Raw genomic sequence first — 12,760 nt, 5'->3', positions numbered from 1 at the left:
TTTGATATTTTCTTGTGGGGATAATAATGCCTACCTCCTCAGGAGTTTTGTTTTTGTTTTTTAAACTAGGGTGACAAATTCCTGTCCGGTCCTGTGGAAAGAGAAAAGTCAGAGCACAGGTTGGAGGGAGAGTCTGGTGTGTAGCACCTGTGACAACAGCTCGAAATTGAGCAGGTGCTCGTCTGTCCCCAGCAGCGTATTTCTGCATTCTGGTTGTAGACATCTTTTCTGCCTCATTCAAACGTGCTGTGTGTTTGTTCAGTTGTTTTTTAGATAAATGTTAACAGGCACAGGTTTGGCCGAGGGTCTCGTATACCTAGAAGAAATAGGAAATTATCTTTAGTCCCTCATTTTACATACGGAGCAGGGGAGGGTATAAGCTTCACTAACAAGCCACAGCATATGTGGTGGCAGAACCAACTTGGATCCTATACATCGTTCAGGACTTTGTCCCTGTTACACAACAAAGGACTCACTTTTTAGAAAGACCAGATAAACCGTTCTTATTAATGAAAAGTAACAAAACATAGTATTTAATAAATTACAGGGAAACAGGAAGTCTGAGGGTATGGGGTTTTCCCCCAGAGGTTGTGGGCCATTAGATTCTCTTAAGTGCTTAAAAGACTGAAAGTGAGGTGGAACTGTCATACAGGACTCAAGTGGTCAGAGTTTTTGAGCCAGGGCTCACAGGGGAGGGGGTTTCTGATGTGCAGTGTGCGTGGCTGATGGAATGGTATTCTCAAATGATACACATGCTACTCCCTTACCAGAAGTGGGAACTTACTCATCTGACTGGAAATTTAGGCTCAGAGTAGCCAAGTCAGTTGCCCAAGATTCTGCAGCTTCAAAATAATGAAACCATGTTTCAGCTCCAGAGCTGTCTGATTCCAAAAGCCAATGTGTTTCCTACAAGACATGCTTGTCCCCTTCAAGTGAGAATGAACATTCTCAGGAGGGTTGAGCTCCAGGTGGAGCCACACCTTTGGAGGACCTCTGTAAAAAGAGAAAGTTCCAGAGTCCGAGGCAGGCTGCATTGCCCTGTTTTTCCCCCCTAGAGTGAGTGGGTGTGTAGATGTCCACTGTGTGGGTGTTCCTCAAGGTAGGAAGAGAGTGCATCTACCATTTGGAGGCAGAGGCTGCTCCAGAGGGTGGAGCAAAGTTCTTCAGGTGGCTTTTGATGGGACTGGTCTTAATACCAGGTTGCATCTCTTCAGGTCAGGTGATCAGTGCTGGGCTGATAGTGATAGATGACCCTGTCCCCTAAATGACAACTGGAAGGGTCTTTAGAGATTATTTAGACCAACCCTCTCATTGTGTGTATGTGTGTGTGTGTAAATGCGACAATTGAGAGAGAATTCACATACTATACAGTTTATTTAAGGTGTACAAATTCGGTGGGTTTTTTTTCCACCTTATTTTGAGATAGAATTAACATATGGCCCTGTATAAATTTAGGTGTGCAGTGTATTGCCTTGACTTACATGCAACATGAAATGATCGCAATAAGTTCGGTGAACATCATCTCATACAGATAGAAAACATTTTCTCCTTTGTGATGGGAACTCAGGATGTACTCTCCTAACTTTCATATATAACGTACGGTGTTGTTAGTTTTGTCATGCTGTACATTACATCCCTAGTACTTATAACTGAAAATTTCAATGATTTTTATATATTTGTTCAGTTGTGCTACTGTGACCTTTTTATTTGGTTGTTCTACACGGCATGTGGGATCTTAGTTCCCTTATCAGGAATCAAACCCACATCCCCTTCAGTGGAAGAGTGGAGTCTTAACTGGACTACCAGGGAGGTCCCGAGGATGTTTTCTTTGCCTCAGAAAGAAACCCTGAACTCTTGCTATCGCCGCCTGAGCCCTCCTGCCCCCAGTGCCTCCATTTCTAAGCAACCACTGATATTACTTCTCTTCCTATAGATTTGCCTATTCTGGACATTTCATATAAATGGAATTGTACAGTTCTGTGTGCTCTTATTTGGTTTCATCAGTTTAATGTAATGTTTCCAAGGTTCACCCGTATTTTAGCATATATCAGAAATTCATTCCCTTTTATGGCTAATATTCTGCTGTATGGACATTTTGTATAATTCATCCATGACTTGATGGACTCTTGTTTCCACCTTTTGGCTGTTATATATAATGATTTTGTGTTTGTGTAGATGTTTTGTGTGGCCTCTCAATTTTCAGGCAGAGAAATTGAGTAGGGTGATTTGCTCAATTCCCAGTGCTTTGCCCAATGTGTTCTGTGGCTGGAGGAGGCTGCTGTACCATCCACTTGACTAGGATGGTAATTAATTGTGAGGAAAAGGTCTGTCTAGTCAAGGCTATGGTTTTTCCAGTGGTCATGCATGGATGTGAGAGTTGGACTGTGAGAGTTGGCTGAGCGCCGAAGAATTGATGCTTTTGAACTGTGGTGTTGGAGAAGACTCTTGAGAGTCCCTTGGACTGCAAGGAGATCCAACCAGTCCATCCTAAAGGAAATCAGTCCTGAATATTCATTGGAATGACTGATGCTGAAGCTGAAACTCCAATACTTCGGCCACCTCATGCAAAGAGTTGACTCATTGGAAAAGACCCTGATACTGGGAGGGATTGGGGGCAGGAGGAGAAGGGGACGACGGAGGATGAGATGGCTGGATGGCATCACTGACTTGATGGACATGAGTTTGAGTGAACTCCGGGAGTTAGTGATGGACAGGGAGGCCCGGCGTGCTGCGATTCATGGGGTTGCAAAGAGTGGGACACGACTGAGCGACTGAACTGAACTGGAGCATATAGGGATTTATGGAAGAATTGAGATTATTTTTAGTTTTAGGGCCTTCTGTTCCTCCCTTCAGGTGGACTATAAAGTGGCATGATACTTTCCACTGACCCTTAACGAAATGACTTGACTTCTGTAAGCCTGCGTGTTCCTGTTTGAAAAGTAGAATCAATTCCCACCTTGCCATGTTAAGAACAGCAGTATAGATTAAGTATCAGCATAATTCCTGGGTGTCTTAAGTGGTACCATTATTTAGGAAGATACTGGAGGGGCTAAGGAAAATGGCCACAAGGGGGACCTGTAGTGCTCCAGAGCAGCCACTAGATGGCAGAGAAACAGCAAGAAAAGTTGGGTTGGTGACGCAGCTGAGACTTCGCAAGGTGTCTTGAGTGGAAAGAGTACAAAGTCTCGAGCTGCTGAGAACAGAGCCCACTGCCCACAGTGTCTTGCCACCCGTACCTGCAGCCTGTGCTTCAATTCTAAGACCCCGTACTGCCCTCCAGAGCCAGTGATCTTGCTTCTCATATCTCAAAATAACTGAGTATCTTTCAGTTAACCTTCACCCAAGCATCAGTCTTCTCCACCCACCCACTCCTTTTTTTTCTTTCTTAAAATTGGATCATGAACCAAGCCTTCATGTAGGCTCTGTCTTTGGGGACCTTGCAGACGTGTGTAGATGGATATGTTCTGTGTAGACATGCTCTGTCCGTACCTACAGCAGCATCAGATTTGGTCTGCCAGAGAGGAGTGAAACATCTGTGTGGGGCACGGGAGCTGGAGGGAACTGGTTTATTTCAGGCCTTTGGGGCTTGGCAGGAATATGTGTAAGCAGAGAACTCCTTAAGGCTGTGTACTGAGACTATTAGATGAGATGACCTCCACATCCTCTTTGGGTTCTGAGCCTAGATGGCCGGAATGGGTGGGTAATGGGAGTTTTCAACTTTTCCCTGGGGCATTCAGAAAGATTTCCTACTGCTTGTTTTCTCCTAGTGACCTTTTCCTCCCAAGGAAGGAAGTTTATATCTAGCGGAGTTGAGGCTCTTCATTTTGGCAACGCTCACAAGTAGAAGATGGAAAAATCAAGGAGTTAGTGGCAGGTTGGTGGGATCCTGGGGCTGGAAGTAGTCTTGAAAGGTTATATTCATAACCTTGCATACGGGCTTATGAATGTCTGAATTAGAGGGAAGCTGAACTAGTCCTGGGGCCCCTACAGCCAGAGTGAGAGGGTCTTGGGCAGGCCTGAGGCTTAACCAGATCCTGGCCATTTCTCATCAGGCCTGGCCCTTCAGTTCACTGGAAGCCAGTTGGCTCTCAGTGTCCAATCTTATGTCTCTGTCACCTTTTCTTAACCTGTGTGTGAGCCTCTCCTTGTATCCAGCATGGTGTCAAGCACATAGTGAGTTCAGATATTTGAACAGAAGAAAGTCAGGAAGAGGAAGAGGGAGCCAGGAATGCAAAAGAAACCAACAGGGGAAGAAGCATGTATGGGGTCATAATATCATCTATTTGTAAAGCTGTTGATAAAACACTTTCATGTTCATCTTCAGAAAAGCCTGTAAGGCAAGCAGACCAGGTATTTACAAAATGAGAAAACTGGCATAGGGTTGGGCTTCTGTGAGATTGACAGACTGAGTCAGAGTCTTCTGGCTCTGAGTCCGGTACGCCCTCTCCTCAAGGCCCCACGTCCGCATAGACGATACCCCCTTTCCACTCAGTGGCTCCTGCGGTCAGGAAAGCTAGGGCCGGCGTTCCAGTGATGTACACAGTGGGTGGGGCTCATCCTCAGCACCTCTCACGTCCCTTTTCCCTCGTGAAGCCGCCTTCCCCTGGGATAGGTGGTGGTTGTCACTTGGTCAGATTGAGGTAGAAATGACTCAGGGGAAACCAGGCTGGCAACTGCTGTTTTGGCTTCCAGATTCAGCAGTCTGGGTTTTGCTTCCTTCATGAGTTTTTTCCCTTCAGATGTTAAAGGGTAAACAACCTTGCTTTGAGATTGGGAAACTGGACGATAGGAAAGAAGGAGCATTAAAAGGGTTGCAGGGTGGTTTTAAAATTAACATGGAGGCTGTAGGCGTTGGAGTAAAACACATCTAAGTTTCAAACCATCTGCTATTGAATACCTGTGACTTTGGACAAGCCCATTAGGCCACTCTCAGCTTCAGTTTCCTCTTAAAATTGACCAACGCCCTTGTTAGAGGGCTGGGGAGGATCGGAAATGGGGTACGGGGAACAGCCTGTGTGCTTCCCCAGGACAGATCCTGGGTTGTCTTCTGCTCTGGGAAGCTGGGAGCAGGAATCCCAGGCCTGGTTCTTGGGAAGCTCACCCCAGGGGTATAGAATCTGTTCCATTTGTCCTTTCCCAGGAGAAGGGGGAGGATGTCTTTAAACTTCTTGCTGGCTGCTGGGCCCTGGGACAAAGGGGAGACAAGCCCCAGGGCTGAGACAATCATGTCTTTATTATCTCAGATGTCTCAGGGCTGTCCCTCGCCTGGAGATATATGGCCAGGAAGGCTAGCTGCATGGCCTCGGCGCGATTCCAGGTTCTCGGAATGTCTGGCTGTTTTATAGCAAACAAGATCACGCACAACAGCCCAGCATCCAGGCGTCTCCGCCCCAGCACGTTCTTTCTGCCAGCTTGTAAAACAGTGGGACCTACAGCAGTGTGACACAGGCCCCATGCCTCTTGGGGTCCCATCAGCCTGGTACAGGGCAGCAGTCCTGGGCAATGGTGAACCCATCTAAGGCTCTGGGCACAGGGCCAGCAGTGCAGGCCTGGCCGTACCCAGGGACAGTCTTTCAGGCCAGGCCCCGCCTGGCTCAGTCCTCACTTGTAAGCTCTGGGCTGCCCTGATTCTAGCCCGCTTCTCTCCCTTTTGACCCCTGGGGAGCAGCTGTAGGGAGCCACTGAGAAGGCTTGTTTACAGATGCATTTGGCACAGGCTGGGGAGACCAGCAGTGATGAGTCCTTGAGTTCCAGCTTCCAGCTGCTCCCAGGTGTTGGGGAGCCTTGCACTCTGGGCCCTGAAGAAAGAGTCCTCACTGTTGTGTTTGGCTGAGGCTTCGGGAACTTGGAGATGAGGAGACCAGGAGACAGTGGGTCAGATGGCTGTCAGGGCATCATTTATAACAAAGCCACGTGGGCTGGCCCTTTGGGAGGCCTTGTGCAAGAACCAGGGCTTGGGGGGCCAGGCCGGGGCTTTTTTCGGGGGCCCTGAAAGGGGAATGGGCTCTTGCAGTCCCGGGTACTGGTGGATGGAGATGCTTTAATCTACTCTCATAACTCCTTTGTGCTGGGGAAGGAACCGAGAGGAACAGCCATAAATCTGTAGCTTTTCAGAGCTTCCAAGGGTTCGAACCCACTGCTCTGCTGCCCTTTATCAGCCCAGCAGCCCACTGTGCGGCCGTCTAGGGCTTGACAGATGTCTGCGTTGCATTTTCTTCTGGAATGCATGCCTCGGGTCACTTGACATTTATTCAGTGCTTTCTGAAACCCTCCTGCCCCTTGCCACATAAAATAGAAGATCCAGATCTCGGCCTGAATCAGGAGCTCACAGTCCGAGGGGGAGAATGTGAGCATTAGAAGCAACAGCGTGTGTGACACAGTGGATCTGCAAAAGGGGCACCCACCCATTCTCTACTGCAGCGTGTCCCCTGCCAGCTGAAGTCTGGGGTGTGCACCCTGACGCACCCCGCCCAGCGAGTCTCCGCCTGGGGAGCATTCTCTGCCGTTAGCAGCAGTCGTGATGGCTCCTGGCTGAGCACACGCTGTGTTGTGTGTCGGGCAACATACTAAGTGCCTACGTGCTTTACCTTCACAGCGGCTCAGTAGATCCCTGAGGAAGCAGGTGAAACGACTTATGCCAGGGACACAGCTGGGACATGGTGGAGCTGGGATTTATTTGACTCCAGAGCTTTTGACCATTAGACTTCCCTGGAGAGGAAGTATTAGAATAGCTAGGGGACAAGTGGTGTATGTAATGTGAAGTGCTTATTTAAGTCACAAGATTTATTTTGAAATGTCAGATAGAACTAACAAAGCAAGGGTGTTTTGTCGCTCAAAGCAGGGGGCATAGGTTAAAGGTTGGGAACCCCTTTCTTGCTAATGATCTGAGCCCTCTCCTGGGTAAACTGTACAGAGCTCTTACCCTTGAGGGCAAGTTGGAGGGGAGTCACCTGCCTTTCCCCTCGCCATGCTGGGCTCCTGCTATCAGGTGAAGCCTGTCAGGCTTGCAGACAGGTGCCTGAGCAGCCTGGAGCCCAGGAATCATGTTCTGTACTGAGCTTCCCATGGTGCTGAGAGGAGAGGGCTGTGTGTGTGTGTGTGTGTGTGTGTGTGTGTGTGTGTGGCGGGGTGGTGGGGGGTGGCTTTGGTACCTGGCCAGATGGGAGGGGGACAACAAGCATCCCAGGTCACAGTGAAGGGAATGTGGCAGAGAGCTCAGTCACTGGACCCCCACCTCCATCACGGTCCAGTTCAGTAGGCTCTGAGACAGCACAGATGGGGAAGCTGAGATTCTGGGGCTAGCATCTCTGAGGCCGCCCAGCTAGCGAGAGGGCTCGAAGACGGTCAGTCCCAGGCCCGTGCGGCTTCAGCTCAGGCCCTGTCCACCACGCGGTGCCTGTTCTCACGAAGCATGATTCTAAAGTCACCCTTCCTTACCCCCTTCTGATTCGAATGAGTGCTCTGCCCCCCGCCTCCTGGACTGAAGCAGCCTCAGTTCATCGCAGCAGCCCTGCTTCCTCCTGGTCACTTCTCTGGACCCCGTCCAGTTCTGTGATGAATCAGAGGTGCAGCAGCGCACCCTGTCCTGGCTGCGATAGCCATCAGCTATTCCTGAAACTTCCCAGGTGGCTCCAGCCGCAGTCCCAAGAAGGAAGGGGAGGAGGCCCGGGCTGCAGGAGGTTCTGAAAGGTGGGAGGAGGAGGGATGGGGAGACACCCAGAGGATTCTTGTGTCGTCCGGACCTGATGGCACCGGGAACCCACAGTGCCATCCCCTGCACCCCAGCAAACGCCCTCCCTCATTCTTGAAGAAACAGCCAGGGTGCTGGCCGAGGAAGACCCTCAGCGTCCTTTGCTGCTCTTCCCAGTCCACAAAGTGCTTCCCCACTCGCTGCTTCCCGAGAGCCACGGTGGTGGGGGCAGGGGGCGGGAGGCTGTACAGGAAAGAGGCTTTGGAGTTAGCCGTGAGTTAGTCCTGCTCTCTGCTACAGGTGAGACGGAGAGATGACTAACTTGCTTCAGATGCACAGGCAGCCAGCCGTGGAGCTGGAATGAGAGCTCCATGTCCTGGGGTCTAGAAGGAGGCTTCATGGGACCAGAAGGGAGAAGTGGCATCCATAGGACTCTGGTTCAGTGCCGGTTAAAGTCCTGTTTAGGAATCTGCTTGTTTCTGTGTACTTGTAATCTGTTTGTTTTCCTTCCGTTTCCTAGTAAAAGATCTTCCTGAAAAATACCTCCCTTTTTGGCTGAACTGAAGGGAAAAAGGACTCATCTATACCTTGGTCCAGCCTAGAAGCTCTAGAGCCAGGTGTTGGAGCAACCCAGAGAGTTTAGCGCTGTTTGTGGTGGGCAGGATGCTGACAGGCTTTCTGGCAGGCTTGGAGCCAGGCCTAAAGTCTTCTGCCATGCTAGCCAGGGCAGGGGGTAGTGGGCCAGGCTGCTGTTTCCAGCTGTGGCTTTGTCAGCCCTAGCGGAGTGACACCATTCTGTCCTCAGAGTGACACCTTCCTCATTCTCTGACCCAGAGAAAGCTGTCTACAGAGCAAAGTGTAGCTTCCCGGCAGAGGGGCAGAGTTGAGCTGAGCCCAGCTAGAGATGGATAGTGCTGTTTTGTGGGGAGGGGTCGGCCCAAGACTGAGGCTCTTTGGCACAGAAAGCACCAAAGGTGGGCCTAGGCCAGCAATGGGGGTGAGGAAAGATGAAGAGGCTTGCGGGTAGAACTGGAGGGGGGCCCGGTGACACAGTATATCCTGCCCGGGAGCCTGGAGGTCTGGGCTCTGGCTGTGGGCACGTCGTCCCTTCTGTGGGCCTCGGTGTCCTTGTTTATAAAGTGGGGATAAATCCTGCACTTGCCTCCCAGCTGGTTTATCCGACAGGAGGTATTCTGTTGCATTATTCGCGTGTGACCGTGACACACGGTAGCGCTGGTAGGCTGTGTTAGTGGGGGCCTGACTGCAGCCAGGCAGTGTTCAGTCAGTGGCGATGGTGTGGGGTATTGGTGATACGCAGAGTGTCCCAAGGGGCCTGGCCAGGCCATGTCACTTCCCCAAGCTCCGAGAAGGCTGTGCTTTCCTGATGCTACAAAGTCCCTGGGTACCTGGGGGATGCAGAACCAAACTGAGGATAGAGGGGTTAGCTCAGAAAGGAGACGCTCCCAGGCAGCAGGCTGGTGAAGGTGGAACTGGGCTGGAAAGAAGCCAGGCTGCAGGAGTAGGGCCTTGTCTCCGGGCTCACCCAGTGGCTGCTGGCTTGAAACAGGACCAGTCTGTGTCAAAGCTCGTTCTGGATCCCTCCTGCCTCTCTTGGTGCCATCTCCCCATCTATCAATCTCTGGGCCTCAGGTGGCTTCTTCTGGGTCCCCATTTGCCTTTTCAGTTGTGGGGTTTTGCTGTGGCCTTGCCAGGCTAGGGGAGTGGCTGACAGGGCTGGAGACCGGCCTGCTCCAAGGTCACGTCAGTCGGTTCTCTCACGAGACCGGGAGTCCCCTGAGGGGAGGGTCCAGGTGTGAATTGTCTCTGGGCTCCCACGTCCAGCGCGGAGCCTGTAATCCCCACGTCCCGACAAGAGGGCCCAGCCCCTGCTGGCCTCGGTTGTTGGGCTGGCAGAGTTGGCCCTTCTCCCTCACAGGTGGCATGGGTGGGAGTGGGGGTGGGCACTGAATCAGAGTATATGGCTCCTTGTGTCCAGCTTCCTCTTCCTGGCTGGCCCAAGGCTTGGGAACAGTGGCTGCCTTTCTGGGGCAGCTGGGGCACCTGGCCAGAGTATGCTCTGTCAGGCACTGTCAGCTCTTCAGCAAGCCCCGGTCCTCCTCTTAACCTAGAGAAGGCCCCGGGTTATTGGTGTTGTTCTTGGCGGACCACCGGGCCCCTCAGCAAACAGGGAGGCGAGTGTGCACCCGGCCTGGGCCTGTTTGTGTTGGCCTCGCCAGGCGGGGGATTAGCTCAGCTGGGCTGCTAATTGCCTCCGAAGTGCCGGCCGGGATGCTGACAAGGGCTGGGCCTCCAGGCCCCTCCTCCCCAGCAGGCACAATGCCAGGCCTGGGGGCCTGGCCCAGAAGGGCCCCCTTCTCTCCCCTGTCAGCGCCTGCTTGGCCTGGACCCTTGAGAGGCGGGCAGGGGGTCAGCAGGGCTGGCGGCTCAGGAAGGGATGTGGGGAGATGCCTATGAAGTCATTGCCTGGGCCAGGCCAGGCCACCCTGCCCCCCCCTCCCCCACATCCCATAGACCTTCTTGAGTCAGACGCCTTCTCCTGAAGCTCAGCATTTTCTCGTCTTACTAGGAAGCTGCTGGAGTCCTCTGCCCAGATGCCTTCTGGTCCCTCAGCACCTTCCTCTCTCCTGGTGTCTTCTGTTACTGTGTCTGCCCTCCTACCTTCTGCCTTTTCCTCACTCAGCCTTTCTCAGCTCCTCTCAGTTGCTCAGAACTGTATACTTCATTCTCCTCTTCATTTTCCTGTGTTCTCTGGCTCTTAAACCCTGCCTCTGGTCTCCCCAAGGCTTCCTTGGGCCACTGGCCGTCAAGAAAGAGCCGAGAAGGAAGTCTGCTTTAATCACAAGCTTTCCAGAACCCTTCAGGCCTGAGTCTGAGGACATCGTCAAGGATGGATCTGGACATGGCCTCTGTGAGCTGACCGGGCCTAGGAGTCCTGGAAACCTTTCATCCTCAGAGGCGGAGCTGCTGGGCCCCACTGCCTAAGCTTCCTGCAGCTCCGACATGCTCCCCTCCACTCCTGACCGCCCTCCTTCACCGTCCTCCCTGTTCTAGTCCCGCTTCCCATCCTCATTGGGACCTCGATCTAGCCTCTCCTCCTGGGGCCCAGGGGCAGCTTTACCACTGCTTGACTGCTCCAGGCTGTCTCGATCCCGCTTTCCTGCCTGGGGATCTCTGCCCTGAGCCGGCCGCTGGCTTCTGAGCTCTGAGGGGCGGAGCCGAAGCAGGACCAGGACCCTGGGACACCTGCCTTCAGTGCCTGGCCTGATCCACAGTCTGCGCTCCTCCTCAGCCCATCCTCTGTCTGACCCTGTCAGTCTCAGAGCTACCTTAACTGCCCATGGCATTCCTGAAAAGGGAATAATATTTATAGTAGTCACTGCCATTTGTTGAACTTTACATGGTTTATTCGACATCCCCAAGAAATAGATTCTATCATTATTTTGTCCTATATGATGAATGAAGCTGGGGCGGGGGAACAGCCCCATATCACAAACAAAGAAAATGAGTTCCAGAGAGGGGCAATGCGTTGCTCAAGGCTCCATGTAGTGAAAAAGTGGCAGTGCTGGGATTCCAACCCAGGTCACTTGGATGGCAAAGCCTGGGTCCTTTTCCCGCTTCTAGAGAGTGCTTGGGCAAGGACATCTCCACTGCTTTGCTCCACCATCTTGGAGCCTCTGTCACCAAGGATTTGACCCTGATGTGAGCATGTGTCCTGTTCTGGACCCAGTCCCTTCCCCCAGTCCACCAATTTGTGTGTAGCCCTGCTATCCTGAAAGCACTTTGCTTTGGCTCTTTTATACCCCACTAAATTTTTGGAAAGCCAAGCACATAGTGGCCTCACTGTTTTCCAGGCTGGTGTGAATTCGCTGCACAAATCCACACCAGGGTGGGGATGGGGGTGGAGGACCATGGCCCCCTTGGTAAGGATGAGGACTTCATCCACTGGACGTGGGTTCTTGAGAGGCCGCCTGGGGCCTCGCCCACAGCTGTGACAGAGTTCTGTGGGGTTTTCCGTCCAGACTCCTCATCCTGACTGGGCTCCAATCTTGGAATTTACTTTTAGCCACAGGCCTTGAATACTTGTGTCCTTAGGCGGGAACTAACTTCTTTTCCATTTGTCCCCCACCTCCTCAATCCCCACCACTTCACCAAACCCTCCTCTGACCCTCGTATCTGTCCCTCCTTTTCACATCAGTGCCCAAGAAGGGTTCTGAGACCTTGGATCAGGCCAAGGTTTGAACAGTTGATCATGGCTCAGTGAAATGCAGATACAGCCTGTAGGTGTTAAAGGTGAATTCCAGATAGCAGGCAGGTAGGTCCTTAGAGCCATCCAACCACTTACCCAGGAGAGGGAGCAAAGAGGGTCCCCATATCTAGAATTGGCTACTATGTATCCGCTTTTCCCACGTCCTTCCCCAAGTCTCTCTGCTCCCTCTTCTACCAAAAAAAAAAAAAGTCACTGCCACAATTGCAAGATATAGAAATAATCATTTTATCGTGCACCAGACTATTTCATGAGGATGTCACAAAGGCAAGGAGCCTAGTATAAAAGTCAGGGCATGGGGTGGGGCAGCAGCGGGTAGCAGCATCCAGAGCTGGGACTAGTCCAGCCCGAGGCCTCAGAGGCCACCTTGCCTTGTGATCAGACTAGTGGGGAGGGCTTCGGGCAGGGCTTGGACCCTCTGGCCAGCCTCCAGAGTGGGTGACTGTGTCAGTCCTGTGCTGGTTCCTCTTTATTTGGACAATTTGGAGCTGGATGTGTCCAAGGAAGCTCCGTTTTCCTGCAGCCGTGGAGCCCTTTGAGGTGCTGGTGGCAGCAGTGGTAGGGCTGGGCAGAAGTTGCTAGAATCTAGTCTGCTTCACTGAGGCGACACCCTTCCAGAGCCACAGGAGGATCAGCTTTGAGGAGCCCCCCGGTAGGTGGAAAGGTGAAGCAGACCCTCTGACTTCTCCCTGGGGCAGTGCCCATCATACCAGCATCCAGCCGGAATCAACTATTCCCCTGCCTCTGGGGACAGGGCCTGGGGTGGGGGAGGGGTCTCCACCGCT

At 52.2% G+C, this 12,760-nt stretch overlaps 1 protein-coding gene across 3 annotated transcripts in view; it reads left to right on the top strand.

Annotated features, from left to right (window-relative positions):
- CDC42 (cell division cycle 42) overlaps positions 1–12,760 on the top strand; it is a 167,290-nt gene that overhangs the window by 60,199 nt on the left and 94,331 nt on the right. Inside the window, exon 7 of one of the 3 annotated variants that reach the window (XM_055574213.1) lies at positions 70–378. The exons of 1 other annotated variant lie outside the window; for it this stretch is intronic. In XM_055574213.1, coding sequence (XP_055430188.1) covers positions 70–277 — 208 coding nt within the window. In that variant the 3' untranslated portion in view covers positions 278–378. Of the gene's footprint in view, positions 1–69; positions 379–12,760 lie in introns of those variants that run through there. One more of the 3 variants, XM_055574211.1, reaches the window with a different exon arrangement.

This window comes from Bubalus kerabau, chromosome 3 (assembly GCF_029407905.1).
Source record: "Bubalus kerabau isolate K-KA32 ecotype Philippines breed swamp buffalo chromosome 3, PCC_UOA_SB_1v2, whole genome shotgun sequence".
NCBI classification, from domain to species: domain Eukaryota; kingdom Metazoa; phylum Chordata; class Mammalia; order Artiodactyla; family Bovidae; genus Bubalus; species Bubalus kerabau.
Note: the sequence above shows the minus strand (reverse complement) of the source record. Positions and strands in the feature narration are given on the sequence as shown.